Below are 23469 nucleotides of genomic sequence, written 5' to 3'. Positions count from 1 at the left end.
AAAATAAATAAATATAGATTTGTTAAATATTATAAAAGTTTGTGTCAGAAAAAAATTATTAAAGTTCGATGCTTGTAACAATATTTAATATATGAATTAATTCATATTAAAAAAATAAATATGTTACATTAATCTTTTATTTATTTATATCTCAATTTTCTTAATTGGTTCATCTTAAAATGCTTTTCTGAACTTAAAAAATGAAAAATGAAAATATAATGCATAATTTAATTTAATTTAATTAAACTGTTATGATATACTTAAAATTTAATAATATAAATTACAATTTAGTTATATATAAAAAATGTATTGGCTAATAGTGTACTATAACTATCATTTTTCCACAGATAATGGATATGAGTACGTTGGATTATGAATTATGATAACGGTATCAATTAGTAGAAACTTACTATATACATTAAATTATATATTAAAGTAAAGCGATTGTAAATTTTTTTAAATCAAATTACTTTAGAATAAAATATTGTTTTCAAGTAGCCATAATCTTATTTTTAGTATAATAAAAAAATTTATATTTATTATAATAATGTTAAATATTTTAATTTTATTTAAATTTTATTAATAATTAATATAATTAAACATATATTTGATTTCTAAAAACCATTATATGCATTTTTCTTAAAATTAATTTTAATAATTAATTAATTTTTTTTTAAATTTAAAATTCTAGATATTATTATTTTTTTAAATACACTTCATAATTATACAACTCTCACAATTATTAAATATTACACTCGGGCTCAATTATTTTAAATATTAATTAAATTCAAATAAAATTAATATAATTATTAAAATGATTGTAAAGTTGTAATTTTTTTTCTTATAGTAAAAAACTAAATATAAGAATAATTATATTTTAAATTATTGATTTACCTAATATTTTATTCATTAAAATAAAATTCAATTACTTACGTTACCTTACAATCTAATGTTGATAGGATAAAATTAACTAAATTTTTATTTGAAATATAATTTTATCAAGGTTCACGTCTGTGTTCAATCATTTTTGTAATTTTCGATTGTCGTCAATAGAGATAACTATTATTTTTTTTTTCATCAATTTAAAGAAAATTATTCGTGCGATAATTTTTAAATTGGACGTGTATATATATTTATATACGTCCAATTTTGTTTGATTTCTGGTCCCAGATTTTAATATTATAGAATTATTTCTCTATATATTTTATTTTGAATTGATGTCAATACCAATTTTGTTTCATTTTCTGGTCCCAGATTTTTAGTTATAGAATTATGGTCTCTCTCTTTGTTATTTGTTTGATTTTGTGGTCCCAAATTCATAATGTTATATATAGAATTAGAAATTAATAGCCAAATGTGTCCCTCAGTGACTAATCAACACTTAGGACCACTCTTGTTATAATCATGATTTCAAACAAAATATTGGTTTTATTGTAAATATTTGAATTTTAATTACAATTAATGAAGCTGCCAAATGCTAATTCATTTTAATAGTAATAATATAATATCCAAGAAAATGCATTAATTGATTATGCGTTGGCTCTTTCTTTCTTGGTCATATGGGAAACCTAACAAAACCATATATAATATAATTCTGTGAGGTTGGAAGGTCCATTTCATTGAACTTTGACCAATGCAAATCAATAAGGGGACCAAGGGAAGATAACATTAATAAACCAACGTTTATTTTCATTTCAAAAACACAATTGTAGGGTTTATTTTAGTTTAAAAAAACATCAATACGTTGTCAAATTCCTCATGTCTCTGTCTTTTATAGTTTTGTTTTTTTTTTTTCTATTTGATGCATCTCACCATTTTATCCAAGTAGAATGTTTTTATTAATTTAATTGTTTTCGTGTCTTTGATATTTTATGAGTGACAAAACATTTTTATTTATCTATACGAGTATTAAAATATATTATCATAAGATATTCATGAGTTGTCTAAATTGTTATGTTTCTACCAAAATTTACTTAGAACATATATATTTCTTACTCTAAAGTCAAGTTTATTGAAAATAATATTGTTATCAATAATCATATTCGATGTATTATTTATTTTGAAACCTAGAATTTTTTAAATATTTTGTCCTTAAAAGATAATTGACAAAAATAATATATATAAATTATCATTAAACTTGATTCTATATGATGAGATTATGGAATGTGTCAAAATATCTCACATAAAAAAATTATTAAAAAATAAGAACTAAGTTGTAATATTTACCAATTTGTCATAATTACCAAACATATATTTACTGACAGATACGTATCATAAATTTTACCTATCAATAATTATTGTCAAATTTTCGTAGTCAGTAATTATCAATAAATTTTATCCATTGATTAAATTAATTTATCAACAAATACTTTATTGATAAAATATTAATCGTCAATAATTTACTTGTAATTTTGATTTATTGATAGATTTTTTTTGTTATCAATAAATTTTATGTAATCCGAACTTTTTCTTATGGTAAGTCATTAATTTTAATCCGAGTTTTAGAATCAAATATTTGAATTATAATTTATGTAAAATAGAAAAACAACAGATAAAAAATTAAGCTTGTTAATTAAGAACCGAAATTGAGATAAACAAAATATAAGAGAAGTAGATTTGTTTTTATGAATATGTGCATGTTTATATCTAAATCTATTACAATTCTCATTCTTCCCTTTGTTTTAATGATTTTGTTGTATCCCACACATGAACAAAATAAAAAAGATGATGATGATGATCATCTTTTCAAAACCATATTTGGTATTTACAGTATGAACAACTCCCTGAATCCTTGGTGTTTTTATGTACAAGGAATCAAACAAAAGTTCCAACATGGCAATCAAACCCTACTACTCTAACAGCAGCAGCAGATTTGATTCCAAAACTCATTCTCACACACCCACCTTTTCTCAGAGGTGAAGATGATGAAGCAGAAGAAGGAGATGATGATGAAATTGGAGATGCTAACTGAATAACATGTTTTTCATATCTAAATTCTGCATCTTGGATCAAAGGTTATCAACTCTCACAGGAGGCGACCCAAGAAAAAATGGGAGTGACGAAACATCTCTGTCTTGGATCAAACAATTCATGTCTAAATGTTCTGTCCCTGTTTTTGAATTGAACTCTTCACCTTGTTGTTGTTGGTAATAGTCTAAGTGTGAGTCAAAATTCGACATTTGATAGAAAAGACAAAGTTAAACACTATATAAAAATAAAGACCCATAACAACATTGCCTTAAGGTTTTGGTGTAAAAGTGGTGTCTAAGGTCTTATATGTGTAAGACTAATGTCGTATAACCGTATAGAACCACAATCTCTCAATGACTATAATTATAATCATATATGAAAAAATATATAACCTATAAGTTGTTGTTGCCAACATTTCCATCTTAATGACTTTGCTGGAAAAACCCTAACTCTTCTTGGTTTGGGACAAATAACAATCTCACTTGCATTATTTCCCTTCATTGTTTCAAGGCTTCCTGAAGAATCATTCATCTTTCGAAACAAATTAGGTTGTTCCACATCAAGAAAACATCAAAACTTTCTTCCTCTTCTCTTTTCTGGGTCATGCGATACTTTACCAAACCCTAAGACATTGTTTGAAAGTGTTCTCCAATGGGTGTTCTTGTTTAATAAAGTTAATGGTAACAACTTAACAGCGAAATATTGAGTGAATTAGTTTAACATAAGAGATATAGTTGTATTTCAAATTTCAAACCAATTATGGCTAACCAAAATTAGAATATGACAGATGTGAAGGACATTCATGGAACAAAGAAAATTATTACAACTCATGACAACATTTTCTTGATCCCATATAAAGAAATTAACAATTACGAAAACTACATTTTTTTTTTTATTTTCAAAATTTGACGACTAAATTATATCACAAGTTAGAATAAAAATAAATTATAATTTTACATAATTAGACCTTAATCCAAAATCTAAAAAGTATATCTTTTCTTATTTCTACATAGCCAAGCCTATAAAACGCAGTTATTCTTTCTTTCGACTTTTGCTTCTAGCACCCCCTTATTTGCTACCTGCACTCTCATAAGTTTTCAAATGCCTGTTTTGACCCTCGACATTTTATTTCAAAGGTTTAATCACACGCAAAGTCCTCGTTTTGGTTAAGAAATCTCAATTGGGTCCTCAGCTTCAAAATTGTTCCAATTGAGTCCTTAAGTTTGAAAAATTGTATTAAATAAGGGCAAATCGTCAACACTGTTAAAATGTTTAACGACGATGTATAGTAGACAGTTTGCGTTGGACTTTTTTACTGACGTGGAAAATAAAAATTGTAAAACGAAAAAAAGGAAAAGAATTGGAACGACGTTGGCTGGTAATCTCGAAAGTTAACAAATCCACAAATTTGAAGTTAGGGTTTATTTACTTCATGTCGCAGGAATTGAGCAGTGGAGCGCGAAGCTAAGGAAAAGGTGGGTAGGGTGGAAGATTAGGGCATTTGTTGTAGCGTTCGTGGGTTTCACTTGTTGGTGGGTCATTTTCATTGGCGTTCGTGGTTCATCGAAGAAGAATTTGTAGGAGGTGCACTTTATTCTGTGATTGTTTTGTTTTGCGTAAGATTTGGTTGGTGGATAATGTTGTTTAAGTGTGTTGGTTGTGTGTAAAGTTTGTTTGTTTTTCCATATTCGGTGTGGTGGTGGGGTTCTCTTTTATGGTTTTTGTCTCCCACGTAGGTGTCTAAATATTTTCTCATTGTGGTCCCCCATTTCAGTGTGTGTGGTAGGGACTGTAATTTCTTAATTGATTTGTGGGTATATATGTATATATAGGGTGATATGTGTGACGATCGCTTTGAAGTTGTGGTCCACCACAGTGGAAGTTTTGTATGTCATGATAATGGGAAACTGGTCTTTCAAAGGGAAACTACAGAGTGGTTTTGTGACTCGGACAGGTGGAGTTATTTTGAGATTGTAGGTGGACTGAAAGAGTTAGGACACGTCAATATTAAGGAGTTATGGTACTCTTTAGGAGGTGGGTCAGTGCTGGAAGATAGGTTAGAACTTTTAACAAATGATAAGGGTGCTATGCATATGGTTAACTTAGCCAAGCTAAATGGTGTAGTGCACTTGTATGTGGTACATAAGATGACGGAACCAGAGATAATAGAGGCCATTGAGGGGGTTCAACCTGGTTTAGAAGAGATAGAAGAAGGTACCGAGTTTGGGTGTGTTGGTGAAGGGGAGCATATACAAATTGAAGCTGAACCTAGATTAGAAGATATACAAGAGGATGGTCAGTTTGAATGTGGTGGTGAAGTTGATAAAGAGGTGGGAGCTGGTAATGGTTTAGGTGAACATAAGGTGGAGGATGGTATGGGTGGAGGTGAACATGAGGTGGAGGATGATAGTGAGGGTAGAAAAGAAAATGTAGATGTTTGTGAAGAAGAGGAGGAAGATGATATATATGTTGATGATGTACTTCTGGAAGAGGATACTGAATCTGAGACTTGTAGTGATGAGGGACTAATTGATGTTAGCATTGAATGTGTAGTTCACAGTGATATGGAAGATGAGTGGGTTGGTGATATTGAATGTGAAGTTGAAAATGGGTCACAGCAGGATGATGAGTGTGCAAAGGCAAAAGATAGAAAAAAACCACAACGATCCTCTAGGAAAAATGTGAAACATCAGCAAAGTGATTCAGATAGTGTTGAAGACAGTCCTGTTTCTGATAATGAGTGGCATTCTGATGAGTTAAGTAGTGCATCAGATAGTGAGGAGGATACCTTTGATAAAGAAAGTTATGGTAGGTTTCCAATGTTTTGTATGCCAAAAAAAATGTATGATTTCAAATGGGAAGTAGGAACTTTTTTTACTGAGAAGAAGGAGTTCACAGATGCCATGCGCACTTATTCACTTCAAAATGGGAAAAATTTGGAATTTGTTAAGAATGATAAGAAGAGAGTTTCAATGAAATGTGTGGGTGCTGGTGGAAAATGCACATGGTATGCTTATTGTGCATACATGTCTGCCATAAACACATGGCAACTAAGGAAAATAATTGATGTTCATACCTATAGCAGAGATTTCAACTTAAAATTGATGAATTCATAATGGTTAAGTAAGCACATGGAAAAAACTGTTAGGGAAAATTCACATATGAAAGTTACTGATATGCATGAGAAAGTGAGCAAAAAATGGAATATAGGAATATCTAGGAATATGGCGTATAGGGCTAAAGCAATGGCAGCAAAAAATGTGGAGGGTTCATATAAAGAGTAATTCAAGAGAATCTATGACTATGCATACGAGCTCTTGAGAACCAATCCAGGGTCAACAGTGAAGATCAAAGTTGAGGAAGTAAATGGTGAATTAATTTTCAGGAGATTCTATGCATGTTTGAAGGCATGCAAGGATAGTTTCACAAGCTGTAGGCCTTTCATTGGGTTAGATGGGTGCTTCCTGAAAGGTAAATATGGATGAGAGTTATTAACAGCAATTGGAAGAGACGGTAATGAACAAATATTACCTATTGCATATGCCGTTGTAGAGGTCGAGAATAAGGACTCTCGGTCATGGTTTTTGGAGCTACTCATTGAAGACATAGGTGGGGAAACAGTGGCTGCAGCATGCACCTTTATTTCGGACCAACAGAAGGTGAATTGCACTATAACTTTCATTTTATTTATCTCATATTTTAGTCAATTTTTTCATGATATGATTTTTAATGCTTTTAATTTTTGACATGTAAGGGTTTGTTACCTGCAATACAAGAGCTTTTACCAGGAATGGACCAGCGCTTTTGTGTCAGGCACTTATACTCCAACTTCAGAAAAAAATTTCCAGGGAAAATACTGCATCAACTCATGTGGAAGGCTGCAAGAGCCACATATCCACAAGCTTGGGAGGCCCACATGAGAAACATTAAGGAGGTCAATTTGGATGCTTTCAAACATTTGATTGCAATTCCACAAAGGCACGTCATCCTCCATATACTTTGTATTTTTTGTTTCCTGAATTGATTTTGAAAATTTAGTGTAATCAACAGGTTTTGGTCAAGGTCAAGGTTCACTTCAAGAGCTCATTGTGACACATTAGTGAACAATATGTGTGAGGGATTCAATAGTGCAATAGTTCATACCAGAAGTAAGCCCATCATTAGCATGTTGGAAGACATTAGAGTTTACATAATGAAAAGATGGGCATACAACAGAACAAAGCTCAAATCACGTCAAGGCTCAATCTGCCCAAAAGTTAAAAATAGGCTTGATAAGGAATCATGGTTAACAAGATATTGGATACCAAGGTCAGTTTTAATATCTGGTCCACATTGTGCTTTAAGTTATTTCTTTTCCTCCTTACTTGTACATAACATGTTCTTATTACAAATCAGGTGGTCAGCAGATAAGTTATTTGAAGTTAGGCATATTTCTCAACTTGGAGAGTAGTTTGCTGTGAACATTGACAAAAGGGACTGCACATGCAGAAAGTGGGCCATTAGTGGCATGCCCTGTTGTCACGCACTTACTGTAATGAAATTTCTCAACTTAAATGGAGAGGACTTCATGTCTAACTGGTTTAGAAAGACCACATATGAAGAAACTTACAATTCTATCATCTACCCCATCAATGGTCAACAAGCATGGGAAAGAACTCCATATCCAAATGTATTTCCCCAAAAAAAAAGAGTGATGCCAGGAAGGCCTAAAAAGAAGAGGAGACTAGAGACTTGGGAGATTAAGAAGGATGACACTCAGTTAAGAAAGGGAGGTTACAAGAAAAGATGTATTGTGTGCAGGGGTGTTGGACACAATAGAACATTCTGCCCCCATAACACTCAGTCAAAGGAGTCTCAATCAACACAATTTGCAGCAGGACCATCCAAGCAGACAGGACAACCCACGCAGCTAGGACCACCTACCCAAACTGGCTCAATCAATTGTGCTGCTACAATATCTGGACCACAACGAACTGCATCAACTCCCTCCACCCATCCACGACCATCACCTCATCCAGCACCATCAAGACAACCTACACCCACACCACAAATGAGGGAAAATTGAAGCCAAGGAGGGGTCCTATTTGATTCACACCAAATGCAGTTGTGTACTGGAAGTGGCTTTTTTTTTGGATGGGTCTCTTTAGACCTTTATTTTGTGGGCATTTCTTTTGTTTGGATGCCTTTATTTTCTACATTTGTTATGATACCTCTTTTATGGGCTTTGATTAATGTATTGTATTTGGTGCACTTTCATGTTTAAGTACAATGGTTGGATTCAAAGAATTGACAGGATGAATAATTATGTATTTTGGTGCACTTTTATGTTTAAGTACAATTGTTGGATTCAAAGGGTTGACAGGATGAATGATTATGTATTTTTGTGTACTTTCATGTTTAAGTGAAATTGTTGGATTCAAAACATTGACAGGATGATTGATTATGTATTTTGGTGCGTTTTTAGTTTAGTGCATTGACAGGATGACGGTTAAAGCACCTAATTTTATGAGTTAACCGAACTTTAGTTTTCCTATCATACAAAAAATATGACTCATAACACATAATTTAGAACCAAATTTGTTTCATTCATTTGAAAACGTTAAATAACACAAAAGTTCAACCACCCCATACAACACGTTAGGTCTTTACAATAACAGTGATATAACTATCACATTCATAACGCATACAACAACCATCATCCCTAACATCAACTTCATCCACTTTTGCAAACGAACTATAGCCTCATCTAGTTTCCTAGTTATGATCCATCCACCATCTCTTTCTCTCATATTTACCACATCTTTTTCTTCAATCTTCTCTACTTTCAGCACTTTATTCCCTCCAAAATCTCTTTCTTCCATCTTCACCACATCTTTTTCTTCCATCTTCACCACATCTCTTTCTTCCATTTTCACCACATCTTAATCAATTAGGTTTTTCTTCACACACACTTCTTCTTCGATTTCCTGTTTAATAAACCATTGGAAAAAATTGCAACCACCCAAATCTTGAGACCCACTCTGTTCCACAAAATACCACAATCACGTTATCATTTTTTCATGCCAGAAAACTTAAGTTGAACAAAAAATGAATTTTCCCCGCATCTTACCTTAAACTTAGGGCATCCCCAAAATTGTTTGCCCCTATTCTTAAGGGTTTTTTTTGTTCTCAATACAGTTGTCTGACCACAGTAGCACATGGGCTTAATAGCAAAAATCCTTGCGCCACAGCCATGGGAAGATCCACCACCGTGAGATGAACGACCACCATCAGACCCACCACTAGATTGCTTCCCCCCACATGTGCAAGATCCAGACGAATTTGAAAATGACATAGCTACTTTACTTTTTCTTTCTTCAATTGTTAGGGCAAAGTCATAAGCATTGCCTCTTCCTATATACACGTCAACAACAGTGAAATTTATAAACAAATTACACGTGTACTGTTCAATATTACATCATAGCAACATCAAATGTCGTTTCACAGTACCTGACGGAAATGGTTTATTTAATACATATTTTCAAACTTAAGAACTCAATTGGGACAATTTTGAAGCTGAGGACCCAATTGAGATTTCTTAACCAAAACGAAGACTTTGCGTGTCATTAAACCTATTTCAAATGTTCCAGAATAGTAATTTTACGTTTCTATTCTGAAATAGTAACGTTCTGAATAGAGTAAAGATTGTGTTTCTAAAATTACATATTCATATATGACATTTTTTTTAAGCAACAAACAAAATCAAAACAAAAAGTATCAACAAGTTTACAAAATAACTAAACATAACTCATCACATTATAATTTTTTATTATTATCTTATTTATCCGTCTTACTATCCATCAATTACACAAAATTCAATATTTTCATTTTTCCTAAAGCTTATAGCATTTAATAGAACTTATAAACAATTTGATTGTAGAGAAAAAGTAAGGAAAAAATTGTTGAGGTCTCCTGCAAAACTATACTTCAAAGGTTCCGAAGGCTTTGAGATTTAGGAATAAATTATAAAGATAAAAAAAAAAGTAAATTATAAGATCTTATAACCAATTTGTAGTTTTACTTGTTGAACTAATGTAGTTTTTTCAGGGTTTAATTAGTCGGATGGTACCCACTTTCGTTTAAATATGTCAGTTTGGTATCCACTTTTAAAGATGTGTCAATTTAGTCCCAACTTTTGAAAAAGTGTTTTAATTAGGTTCCTTCTAGACAAAAATTACTAAAGCCATTAACTTAATTCATGTATTTTACCACTAAATTTTAATATAAATATCAATACTTAATTTTGTAAGTCATTTTAAATATCAATATCATTAACTGTGTTAATAATTTTTTGCTGAAAAAGATTTAATTGAGACATTTTTTTAAAAATTGAGACTCAATTGACATCTTTTTAAAAATGGATACCAAACTAACACATCTAGATGAAAATAGGTACAATCCGACTAATTAAATTTTTTTTAATGCATAGATACTTCATTTCTCAAATTTTCAATTTTATTATATATATGTATCCTACACGGAGACACGCTAAGCATGATTTTTTCATAAAAGAAATTTATTTCCATAAAAGACAAACATATTTCGTTTTCTCATACAATAAGCCATGACGTTACAGATTTATTGAAGATTTAATTTTTTTGTTACGAATTATTATAAGTCTAATGAATTAATCATGTGACCATCTTAATTTGTAAAATTATTGAGTGGTCCAGGAATATTTGTTGGTTATTGTGTGATGAAGTTGCCATCAAAATAATTTTATATTTTACATCTTAAAGGCCATTTTTATTTGAAAATTATCATTAATCATTAACTCCTCAAATAGGTTGAATCAGAAAATACAAAGTCCCCTTCTTCATCTTCATATATCATGCCAAATTTGTCCTTTTTTTTATTATACTGGATGTTGTGTCATTGTTCTATAGATAAAACACATCAGAATAGCTGAAAATTATAATTATTTTCATCCCATAAGGTCATTAACACTGATAGAAAAATGTTTATGACACCTCCATAAATATTAAATGTAATAAAACTTTTGCACCAATCAATTTAATACAACTATCACTTTTAATATTTACAATTATCAGTTTGATATTGTAAAATATAGTTATAAATCATATGCTCTCATACCATAGTGTTAACATATTTTCGTGGTTTTGATTAACCAGCATTTATGAACCTAAACCTTTAACAATCGAAGAATTAGTCTATTCTAAAGAGATTTTCATATCAAATATACATAAAACAAAATTGAGATAAAAATATTAATTTAAAATTGATTGATGACAAGGATCAACACCGAAACACATAGTTTTCAGATGTTTTTTCTTATAAATTATTAAAGTCTAACTTATTATTACAAATTGACTTTTAAAAAATTAAGGATTATCGTTTATATAAATCTTACGGGTCATGTTTTAGCTCAGTCTGCATTTTGCTTGCAAAAAGACGGACTTAAGTGGCCCACCTCGGATTATTATTGTCAGTGGAACTAACTTAGTGTTCCTCTAGGGGTTCATGGCCCCCTTTAAATTTTTAATTTTTTTTAAATTATATATAATATGTATTATATTAATAACTAAATTAAGTAAAATTTTATTTCTTTTATAAAATATTAGCATAAATATATATATATATATATATATATTTATTTATTGTTATATATTTTTTAAATATATATATGATATTATATTAGAAAATAATAATATTATAATATTACTATATTGATATACAGAGTAAATTTACATTTATTAAAAACAGGATGGAATAAAGGAAGGAAAGAAAAGAAAACAACTCTTAATGAATATAAATAGTTGTTAGAATAGTTTTATAGAAAACAAGTAAAAATAACTTTTAGTGTTTAAAAATAAATAAATAATTATATTATAAATGGTAAATCAAGAAGAAGTAATTGTGGACATAAGATAGAATCATCTTTATACATAATTATAGATAACATCTAATGTTAATAAATAATAAAACATAAAATTAAATATAATAAATAATAAACAAATTATTAAGATATTTTTTCTATATTCTCTTTTATTATCTATGAGTTTCTCACGTATTCTACTATGACATGTTTTCTTTTGTTTTTGAAGAAAAATATGAATTTAGACACAAATTCATTATTTCTATTCTTGTATATTCTATTCAATTATTGAAGATAGAAGGAATAACTCTCTATTTGTCTCACTTGATAGTGAAATATTAATTTAATAATTTTTGTGTAGATTTAACTTTTTATGAATATAAAAGGAAAAGTCATGTCTTATATATTTTTTCATGACTATGTTAATTGTGACTTGATTATCATAATTTTTTTTTAATAATTAAGTCTCTTCATTTCTTATTAGATTTTGATAAAAAAAATTACAAATTTTAAACTTAAAAAAAAAAGTATATGGATAAAGAACAAAAGAATAGATTCAATTTTTAAAAATAATAAAAAGGAAGATATCAATGAAGATAAAAACAAGACAAATTTACTTCTTCTTTTCATATTTTGAATTCTTCACCTATTTTGAAGGATGATACTAATGATCCAATTGTTGGATTAGAGAGGGATCGTGATCCATTTTTTTAAGATTAAAATAATTACATGGCAGAGGGTTTCATATTACATCTTTGGAACATGTCTAAACTTTGAATATATTATTTTGATCCCTCCAAGACTTATGATCAAGATCGGCTATGGAGTATTGCAAGCTAGTTTCGTCATTATATGCCATATAATGATTGACCAACAAACTTGCGGGCCAATTGCATTAGCAAAATCTTAAAAACACACATATAAATGTTTTAACAATAATCTTATTTTAATGTTTTGCATCTTTGTTACATTTCATGAATCTGCTATTGACAATATAAATTTAAATAAGCTAAGTAAACATAAAATTAACATTACACAAAATATATGTCAAAGTTAAACCTTTCTTGGGTAAAAAAATATAAAAATAAACTATTGTCTAAGTTAAAAAAATATAGTAATTAACCAATGCTAAATGCAAGAGAGATGGCTTAGAGATTCAAACATGAAGTGAATGAATAACGAGATAAGAAAATAAAAGATTTAGAGATTAAAATATAGTGAATTTTTTTGTTTTATACTATGTGGACAAGTCCATCCTACTTTGTCATGGGCTTGTAAGGGACGTCAAGTTATACGGGGTAGGCCTAAGGCGGACTAGCAAACCATCCCCTCATGACCCATCCCACATTATTATCTTTATATATATAAGTTAAAATTTTCTTATTTCTATGTGAGATTTTTAATGAGAATTTTGTATAATTCATTAGTTTTAACTCGAATATTAGATTTTCTACATTAGTTAGATTAATTTGAATTCTTAAACTAACTGTTGGGAATCTAAGTGTGAGTTTAAGTCTCACATTGGGTATAAAAGAGGAAAGTAGAACACCATATAAGGACGAAAACCCATAAACTTATTGTCTTAAGGTTTGGTGTTTATATGGTGTCAATGCCTTATGTGGTTGAACTCAGATCTCATTGCTATTGTATCCCTCAGTAAACCTCTTCCTCGAAAAACCTAACACTAACTAATCTTGAAAACACATACTTTTAATATCAAATTAAATTCAGAGGAGGCCACAGAATCACCACGTTTCACAATTAATTCAAGTAAAATTTATCATTATTTTTTTTTTGCTAACATTTTTCCTTAAGTTTAGATATATTTAAGGGTTAAATATGTTTTTGGTCCTTTAACTTTCAGTAAATTTTGAAATTAGTCCATTCCGAAACTTTGAACCAATTTAGTCATTCATCTTTCGAAACACATGGATTTAGTCTTTTTAATCAAATTTTATTAAGTTTATTTGACATTTCAAGCGCGTTTCACAATAGTATTTGACTTAACATTAAAACAAAAACGTGTCAAACAATATAAACAATTCAAACACAACCTCTTCTTCTCGTCCATTCCACTTTACAACAAAGTCACATTATCACTCTACGGCAATAATTTGAAAAGAATCATCATCATACGAATTATTTTCATATTTCATTCATTTTTCTCTCTTATTTCCTTCCACTTTCCTCCTTGTTTATCATATGTCCTTGCATCGATAATATAGACTTGTGCCACCATTGTTGTGGGTATTCACTACAATTGTATCATGATTCATTACTTCTAGGGATGGCAATTAGGGCCTGGCCCGCGGGCCCGGCCCGCAGGCCCGCAAAAAAAACGTGGGGCGGGCCAGGATATTGAGCCCACAGGCCCGCGCGGGCCGGCCCGCAAGCCCGCATAAAATTTAAAAAAAAAAAAAAAACTTGTACTTGTGTATATTAATTATTTCTTTTATGGACTCTTGCATTAATATTTCAAATTCTTGTATAATTGGAAAAGACAAGTATTATGTAATTTTTAATGTGCTAAAATTTAAAGAATACATTGTGTATGTCATAGTATGAATATGATGAAAATGTTGAATTATCAATTTATCATCTAATTCCCCAAAGTCTTTACTTAATTTTGTGAACTTCTTAAAATTTTCCAATTTTTAAACATTGAAAGTTTTATCATAAAAAAAATAAATAAATTAAAAAATTAAAAAAAAAAAAAGCGGGCCGGCCCGCGGGCCCGCGGGCCAACGTGTATGCGTGGCGGGCCAGAGTATGCAGCCCGCATAAAATGTGCGGGACGGGACGGGCCGGCCCGCGATATGCGGGCCTTATGCGGGGCGGGCCTAAACGGGGCGGGCCGGCCCGCGATATGCGGGCCTTATGCGGGGCGGGCCTAAACGGGGCGGGCCGGCCCGCATTGCCACCCCTAATTACTTCGTCATTGGTTATCCCTCGAAAGCTCCATTGATTGTAATGTCACTAACATGTCTTGATTTTATTTGTGTTGCCTAATGTTATTATTGGATTATCTTCATTCTACAAGGTCTCTTGTACTCTCTATCTATCTTTAATATTTTTTTAAGTTTAGTTTACATTGTGAAAATATACTGCACTTTGTATAGTTTTGAAATATATTTGGTTTATTTTAAGGTTGTTTTTATTGACTATTTTGTTTAATATAAATTTTTAATGACAGCTTGAAAATGACGATGTTAAACCGTTACTAAACTCATTTTTAAGTTTTGGGAAGACTTTAGTATTAATTTAAATTTCATTGATAAGGATTAAGATCTTATATCCAAATTAAAGTTAGAATTGTTGAATTAAACTAAAGCAGATAAATATATTCGGTTACCTCGTAGAATAATAACACATGACGTTACACATTTATTGGAGATTTATTTTTTTATTTCGAATTATTGTAAAGTGAAATAAATAAATGAATTAATCGATAATCATCTTAATTTGTAACAATATTTAGTGGTTCAGGAATATTTATCAGTGATTGTGTAACGAAGTTGCCATCCAAATAATTTGAACGTTACGTGTTAAGGACCCATTTTCTTTTTGTTTAAAAATATGATTAAAGGCAACACTACAAATAAGTTCAATCACAAAATACAAACTTTTCTTCATCCTTTCCATATCAAACACAACAAATCTTGTCAATATCTTATATACATATAATTATTAATGGTCCTCAAGGTCATCATAACACTAACTTTAATTATTCACAGATTTTATTTTATTTTATTTGTAGGTCTGAATAATTAAATATCAAACACAGAGGATATATGGTTGAATAGACATATATTTTTTATTTAAAAAAGTATTTTAAAAGGTGAAAATTAAAATAATAAAAGCAATGAATGTTTAGAATGTGTTTAGAGTTAAATTGATTTAGAATGATTTAGTAATAAATCCCTAAATATATGCTCAATTAAAGAGTTATAGTATAAAAATTTCCAAAACTTTTAATATAACATCAGAGAATCGGTACTCGTGTTAAGAAAATATCCAATATTTGAAGAGGGTGAAAAGCGAAAATCGGAATGTTTGAAAGAAAAGTGATTCATAAATAATTTCATAAAACTTGATTGCACTCATTAATGTATTATACAATTTCATTTTATTTTTGGTTGGTGTACGTTCACCGTAAGTGAAATTTAGACATGTTAGAGTGAGAGGACTCAGTTTTACGAGAGTTGAAAATGAGTGAATTTAATTCAGTTTATTTTATGGTGAGATAGAAATTTTGTAACCTGATTTAACCCATCACGAGTTGGTGAATTAAGTAGATTAACTCACCAACCCACATAAAAAAATATTTATTTATTTATTTTTAAGTATTTAAATATTTAAATATTTTTTTAAGCAATCCATGAAATGACAATCACGGTAAAATCAAGAAGCAATGATAGTTAATATTACACATTTGAGTCATGCTAATTTAGAAAAAATTGTTTATAAGACGGTTGCTGAATAATTTTCTATGAAGATAATAGTTAAAGATTAAAGTATCAACGTATATTCAAATATTATTGAGCAACATTCTAGTATTTAAAAATATGAATTGTGAACATATATAATTAGGAGTAGTAAATAATTATTAAAAGAAGTTAAAAGGAAATTGTAAAAAAAATGTTGGTGGGTTAAGTGGGTCAACCCACCTTCAACCCGAATTGAACCCTTTTAACCCGTAGGTTAAGTGAGCCGGGTTGAGTTTAACCCACTTTTAAAAAAATTAAATTTTTTTCAATCCAATCTGACTCCGTAGTGAGCTGGATTGGCTCACGGATTGAAACTCATTTTAACATCTCTAGTAAAATTTTAAGTTTATGGAGTATTTCTAAATCAATTTGGTTAAGATAAAATTTACATTCACCTATATTTAAAAAATATAAATATATAATAATATTTTAACTCAAATTATTAAAACTTATAAATTTACCTTCCTAAATAATAATATTAAGATAAGAAAGTACCGTACATAGATCAATTCCATTGTAGTCATAACTTGTATGTCTAATTTAGTATCAAAATCTTTACAAAGAGGCATTAGTGGAAAAAATATATTAGTATATGTACTATATTAGGCGGATACGACCGACATAAACAAATATTTGGTATTAGTCGTAAACTTATAGTCCTACTTTGAATAAATCATTTGTCAACTATATAGAAAGACAATATGTACATAGCAACAAAAGTCGCCTACTTTAAACTTACATGCGAATAAAAGCCGTCTACTCCAAACTTAGGAGATAACAGTTGAATTTCTAGTATCAAGGCATAAGCCTAACATTTGGACCTAGACCAAGCCCATACAAGCCCAAAGAGTGGCCCAATGAGACAAACAAAGGCCCAGCCCAAAAAGCCAGGTATATCATGATTAATAATTCTATAAATACAGATCAACCCCAACAATTAAATATACGTAATTCATTAAATACTAAAACTAAGATATGACTTGTGAGAACTCTCGCTGACTTGATCATTGAAATCTTTTTTTTGTAGGTAACTTCCAAAATGTCTCATCCAATAATAGGACATGAAGACATACCCGACAAGATAAAAAAGTATCCATCCAAAAAATTCAAAAATTGGATAAGACATAATTTGTACTTCTTAATACTTTGTTATTGTTTTCGTATGAACGGTATATAAAAAATTATTTTACCTCTCAATACAATAAAAGTCTATAAAGATCACTGAAAACCTTGTAATTAGCTACTACAATCAAACTAAAAAACCATGGAATATTTACTTATTGAGTTATTCTCTCTCTATATATTATTTAATATCGACCAAACTAGGCAAGAAAAAAAGGAAAGAAACTATAGCATATCATTATGGTTTAGCAAGAAAATAAATGAATGTACATGTTAACATCAAACATTGAGACAAATTGAAAAGGGTAATTGATATCTATGTTGATTGTGAGGGATATATTTATGATAAATAAAATGCCCAATCTATACTCTTGTCTCATTAATTGTATTCTTTTGTTCCATAATTTTACAATATTTTTGGCATATATGTAGATTTTGTCCCCACACATTAAAATAATTTATTTATTAGATTTAAACTTTCCTGATAAATACTGAAATATTCTCTGATGAGCTGATCAATTGTCAACTTTGTAAAATAACCATAAAAAAAAGCTTAATTTCTTGTTTTTATAAAAGACTATGACAATGAAAGCTGCCAATACTCGTTTGAATTTAATTAGGAAATTTTTTATCAATTATTATCTACTTTTAAAAGCTGGATAATGTGCACCACCACACATGAGAAACTCTGGTGTATTTCTTACATAACTAATTAATCATTGGCTAAGAACATCTCGGTGATAAACCAAAATCTTATATTTAAAATTTGCATCTTATAATTTTTTTGTTAGAACATATCGATATGTTATGAAAAAGAAAATTATCTTTTTTTTAATATTTAAACAATTTTAGCTATTTTTTTCAAATTATAGAAAATGTTATTAAAATCCCAAAAATCCAACATTTTTTTAAGCCGATGAATAAAAAAAATAAGGATAAAAAGAAATAGTTTATCCTAATTTGGTCGACCTGTCCTATATTTAGTCCTCATATAACATATTTTTTTATGAAGTGAACAAAATTACAAAGGAAGAAGGTGGTATTAGGCATGAGAACCCAACCTTAGGCACCTCTTTTTGACTTCTAGGTCTAGTTATTAGGCACAACCTTAATGGTGTGTTTAGATCGGGAGAGGATTTGAGAAAGAGTAAGTCGATTAATTTAAAGAGATAAAGAAATAATTGTGGTGTTGTTTGTTTGAATGGACAGATAGTCTGATTTGAATTGATTTGTGATGAAAGTTTTTGTATGATATGATTGGTATGATAGATTAAAAAAAATATTTTAATAGATAAAATTAAATGATTACTATTTTATCTTTAAGGATAAATATGATATAAATTTAAATGTTAATTGTAGAAATTATATTAAAATTGAATTAAAGTTGTTATTTATAATTAGAAAAAAAAAGTTAAAATTGAAAAAATGAAATTAAAATTGTAGAAACAAATTTTAATTATATTTTCTTAAATAATAATTTGAATATTATTATCAACATTTTAATTATAATAATAATAATAATTAATTTTTATTATTAGTTATTATAAAATAATTCCAAAATGTATCATGTAGATGCATCAATCATAATTGATCTCATACATATACAATCTATCCAATTTCATCACTTTCTATAATCAATTTTATGCTTCCTATCATCCAAAGAATCGATCCAAGCTTTTCATATAAGTGATTTTTACGTAAATAAAAGCAAGGATTTTTACGTAAATCACACACTACACTAAATCCACCCACATCTTTTCTATGCACAAATCTCTCATCTTCTCTACTATCCCTGCAAATTATCTCTTTCAAATTCATGCAAATCTTCAAAATCAAATCCTTAGGAATCACACAACTAAACTAAAAGATAAGAGTAATGATACACATTTACCTTTTCTTTCACCGGTATTACATACTCTTTTTTTAATTTCTCTCTTCTTATCACGTCATATAATCTATAAATTTATAATTTTTATTTCTCTCTCTCTCTCTGTATATATATATATATATATATATATATATATATATATATATATATATATATATATATATATATATATAATGTTTATGTACTTTTTTTGTGCCATAAACTTTTTTTTTAAAATGTATATATAATATCAAGCTTCTTTTTATACTAAAAGAAATAATCTTAACAACCTATTCTAGAAGAAACTATATCTTTCATATTAAAACCTCAAAGGATCAACCAAGTCTTGAAACAAAAAATTAATTATAGAATATGTTTTGTAAAACTTATAAGTTAGTTACTTCCTTATTTGATCAACTTATAAATTATTTTTTTCAATAAAAAGTGTTTGGTAAAACATTTCATAATAGCTTATTTACAGTCCAAATGAAATTCTTCTATAAATGAATGGTGATAACTGGATTATATGTAACATCTTACACAAAATCTATAGGTATTGGGAGCTTAAAGTCCAAAGGGTGATGGGATCCGAAACACAGTGTGAGCTACCACTTGTAGACTTCACTAACCAAAATCTGAAACCTGGAACACATCCATGGCTTTCAACTTGTGAAGTAGTGCGTAGTGCACTTGAGGATCATGGTGCTTTCTTGGCACTCTACGATAACATCACTTTTGAAACATATGACTCTGTTTACTCAGAAATGAAGAATTTTTTTGACCTCTCAACGGAAACAAAACGAAGGAAAACCACTGAAAAACCTATTTTCAGCTACTCTGGGCAGCGACCTCAGATTCCTTTATATGAATCCGCAGGTATCGTGAATCCACTCAGCTTTCAGGATTGCCAGAAATTCACACATGTTATGTGGCCACAAGGAAATCATAATTTCTGGTAACTATCTTTATATTTCATGAAAAACTTGTTAGCATAGAGTGTTTACCAAAAATTATAAACATTAGTTAAGGTACAACTTTTTATTTAAAGGTGTAACACTCATCAATTATGATCTGATTTACTTGATCTCTGTTACAGGACAATTGTGCAATCCGGAAAAAACTAAACAAGTATAAGTGAAAAAGAAACGGATAACCAGTATATTAAAAAGTTTACAATTTCTTGGCATGCATGATATATATATTAACCGTTTGGATTTTGGTTTTCTGAGTAGTGAAAGTGTGCATTCGTATGCGAAGCAAGTTGTGAAACTGGATCATATTGTGAAGAGAATGATGTTTGAGAGCTATGGAGTGGAGAGGAAGAAACTTGAATGTTTACTTGAATCAACTGAATATGTTCTTCGAGGATACAAATACAGAATACCTGAAGAGGGTGAGAGCAATTTGGGAGTGGCTCCTCATTCTGACACTGCTCTTCTAACTATACTCAATCAGAAGGTAGAAGGATTGGGAGTGAAATTGAAGAATGGGGAATGGTTTGAAGTGGGTGTTTCACCTTCCTTGTTCTTGGTAATGGGTGGTGATGCATTGATGGTGAGTCACTTTTTTTCAATCTTCTCCTTCTAAAACATATCTATATCCATTTCTTGCTTACAAATATTTAATTTTACATATATACTCTTAAACCTAACTTGTAAACAATAAAAGAGTAGTAGACCGTTGAAATATCCACATTGACTAGATTTGTGAGGTCGAGTTAGGCTTAAAACATACTTTTAACATGGTATCAGAGTCAGGTTAAAACCTATCCTAACGAGATTTTTTGGACATTCTATTTCACCTACAATCGGACTGCTAACGGACTATCTATTAATTTCTAGTCCCAATGAGATGAATATAGCTCGCCTAATAATTAGGCTAATAATTATGTAAATAAAATTTTGTATACTGTACACTCTCTTTCTTTAGTATATTTGGCTATTAAATTATTAAAACTTGATGGCACAGGTATGGAGTAATGGAAGAATAGGAGCATGTGAACACAGAGTTATAGTGAAGTCAAAGAAAGAGAGATACTCAATGGGACTACTTTCATATGCTGGTAAGATAATGGAACCAGAAGAGAAGCTAGTTGATGAGGAACATCCTCTACGATATAAACCACTTGACCACTATGGATACCTACGTTTCTTTCTCACCCAAGAAGCCTTAAAATCTGATTCTCGGATCAAGGCATACTGTGGTATTTGAAACACATGTTGTGTGAATTGTGTGTCATGTTTTTAAGGATGTAAAAAGTTTAAAACTTCACTTTGGTGTCGCGTGTTGAGGATGAATGTTCAGACTGCGTTATGAATAGCAACAAACATATGAGACAAGTTCAATTGAAAACGGTAAATGATATCTCTGTTCATACGGTTACTTGTCCTCGGCACAAGATTCCAAGAGTCTGGTTCCTTATTATTGTTTTGCCTTGTATTTTTTAGAATATTTTTTGGTATATTTGTAGATTTTTGTCCCCGCAGAATAAAATAATTTCTGGATTTGGTTGAAACTTTCGTGCTATATAATAATTATGAATCCATGACCAGGTAATACTATTCTCTGAGCTGATTTCAACTTCGTCGAAACGAAACAAAAAAAAAAACTTTGTTTATTGTTTTCAAAAAGGTTATGGCCAAACCAATGACAGAGAAAGCTACCAGTTCTTGTTTGCATTACTTTAGGAATTCCATGTCACTAATTATTCTTAGGCTGCATTTTGAAATGTTATAAATGTTGAAAATTCATTATTTTAAGATTTTGAATTATTTTAAGATTTTGAGTCAAAGTAATATTAATTTCTAATGAAAGTTTGGATCAGATCTTATTAGTTTAAATCTTCAGAATGAAGTTTTTTGAAAAGACGCATGGAACCACACATTACAAACTTAAGTGAAGTGATAGATAACACTCGATTTTTTTAAAACTCATAACATTTTGATCCTACTAAGTTCAGGAATTTTATATGATCGAGAAATTTCTGTTTTTTACTTTCTATAAAATTTGTATTTTTGTTCTGTCGCCAATGTTTACTGACATAGTTAAGAAAAAAAGTGTTCAATGAGAAAACACATCAATGTGTTACACTGACAAGCGTAATTTTTAAACTTTTGGTCCCGGTGAAGTTTTACATTTTGTTTCTTGTTATTGTTAGCAAATATTTTAACATTTTAGTCTCTCATAAGTTTTTTTTATTTATCTATTTTTTGATTCTATTGTTTATTGTTGTTATTTTAGTGATTAGTTTTCAATTGAATCACTGTCTCGGTATTTGAGTAGATTGATATGTATAATGTTTTAAAATTATACTTTTAAAGAAAACAAATTAATGTTTGTGAAAACAATGTTCTTGTCGAAAGCAATACCTCTATCACTTTGTTGACCTGCACGACAACGAAGGAGAACTCGTTGCAGGAGTGCTTCTCGAGATTGTGATGCCATACGAGCAGGTCGTTGCTATCGCCGCTAACGTCAAATTCATCTTTGCTCATATGTGCATATTGTCTCATCGGAAGCCATAAAAACATCCTACATTGCCCATAATAAGAACACGAAGAACCTAGAGAGAGAGGTGTGGAAATTGAACATTGAGATGCACCCAAATGGAAGCAGAGGGTGATTCTGTTGACGTTCCAATGTAATCAAATTTTCCAATAAGTATACCAGATAGTTTATAGTACAACAAATGTCATATCCACAAGAATTTGGTAGAAAACACAAGGTATAATTAGTTTGAGTTGAATAAAACAGTGGTTGAATTGCATAGAAAATATGAAAACAAAATTAATGTGAAAATTAGTATTGATCTAAAGTAATAAAATTGGATTAAAAACAAATTTGAGTAAGGGTTGATTTCAAAAGTAAAAATATGTGTTAGTTGGATTTCACCACTTTGTCCCTCTCTTGTATTGATTTAGACAATATTTATATAGATATAATCATTCATGTCTTGGGAGTTCTCTTTAAATGTAACTCTAGGTTCATTCCTAGCACCTAGAACCTAAGATCATCAAACTTCAGTATGATTTCTTAGTGACTGCTTGAATGAATCAACTGCATTAAGATCAAGAATCCAACTAGAGCCTTAGATTTATTCCTAACATAAAAAAGCAGGAGGAGAATTAGTTGGACCACAACTTGGAACC

The 23469-nt window shown here is 29.9% G+C and overlaps 1 protein-coding gene across 1 annotated transcript; it reads left to right on the top strand.

Annotated features, from left to right (window-relative positions):
- The first annotated feature begins 19834 nt into the window (after window positions 1-19834).
- On the top strand, window positions 19835-21703 carry LOC114190473 (probable inactive 2-oxoglutarate-dependent dioxygenase AOP2). Its single transcript, XM_028079370.1, has 3 exons — window positions 19835-20276; window positions 20554-20875; window positions 21290-21703. The coding sequence occupies exons 1-3, from the start codon at window positions 19903-19905 to the stop codon at window positions 21530-21532; spliced, it is 939 nt and encodes a 312-aa protein (XP_027935171.1). The 5' UTR covers window positions 19835-19902; the 3' UTR covers window positions 21533-21703.
- Window positions 21704-23469: the final 1766 nt, after the last annotated feature.

This window comes from Vigna unguiculata, chromosome 7 (genome assembly GCF_004118075.2).
Source record: "Vigna unguiculata cultivar IT97K-499-35 chromosome 7, ASM411807v1, whole genome shotgun sequence".
In the NCBI taxonomy this organism is placed as follows: domain Eukaryota; kingdom Viridiplantae; phylum Streptophyta; class Magnoliopsida; order Fabales; family Fabaceae; genus Vigna; species Vigna unguiculata.
Note: the sequence above shows the minus strand (reverse complement) of the source record. Positions and strands in the feature narration are given on the sequence as shown.

Bases quoted from the DNA above. Each gene is read 5' to 3' on its own strand.
- LOC114190473 (XM_028079370.1), top strand. From the start codon at position 19,903: ATGGGATCCGAAACACAGTGTGAGCTACCACTTGTAGACTTCACTAAC. The intron at 20,277-20,553 runs GTAACTATCTTT...TTTTCTGAGTAG, and splicing joins CAAGGAAATCATAATTTCTG to TGAAAGTGTGCATTCGTATG. The intron at 20,876-21,289 runs GTGAGTCACTTT...TTGATGGCACAG, and splicing joins TGGGTGGTGATGCATTGATG to GTATGGAGTAATGGAAGAAT.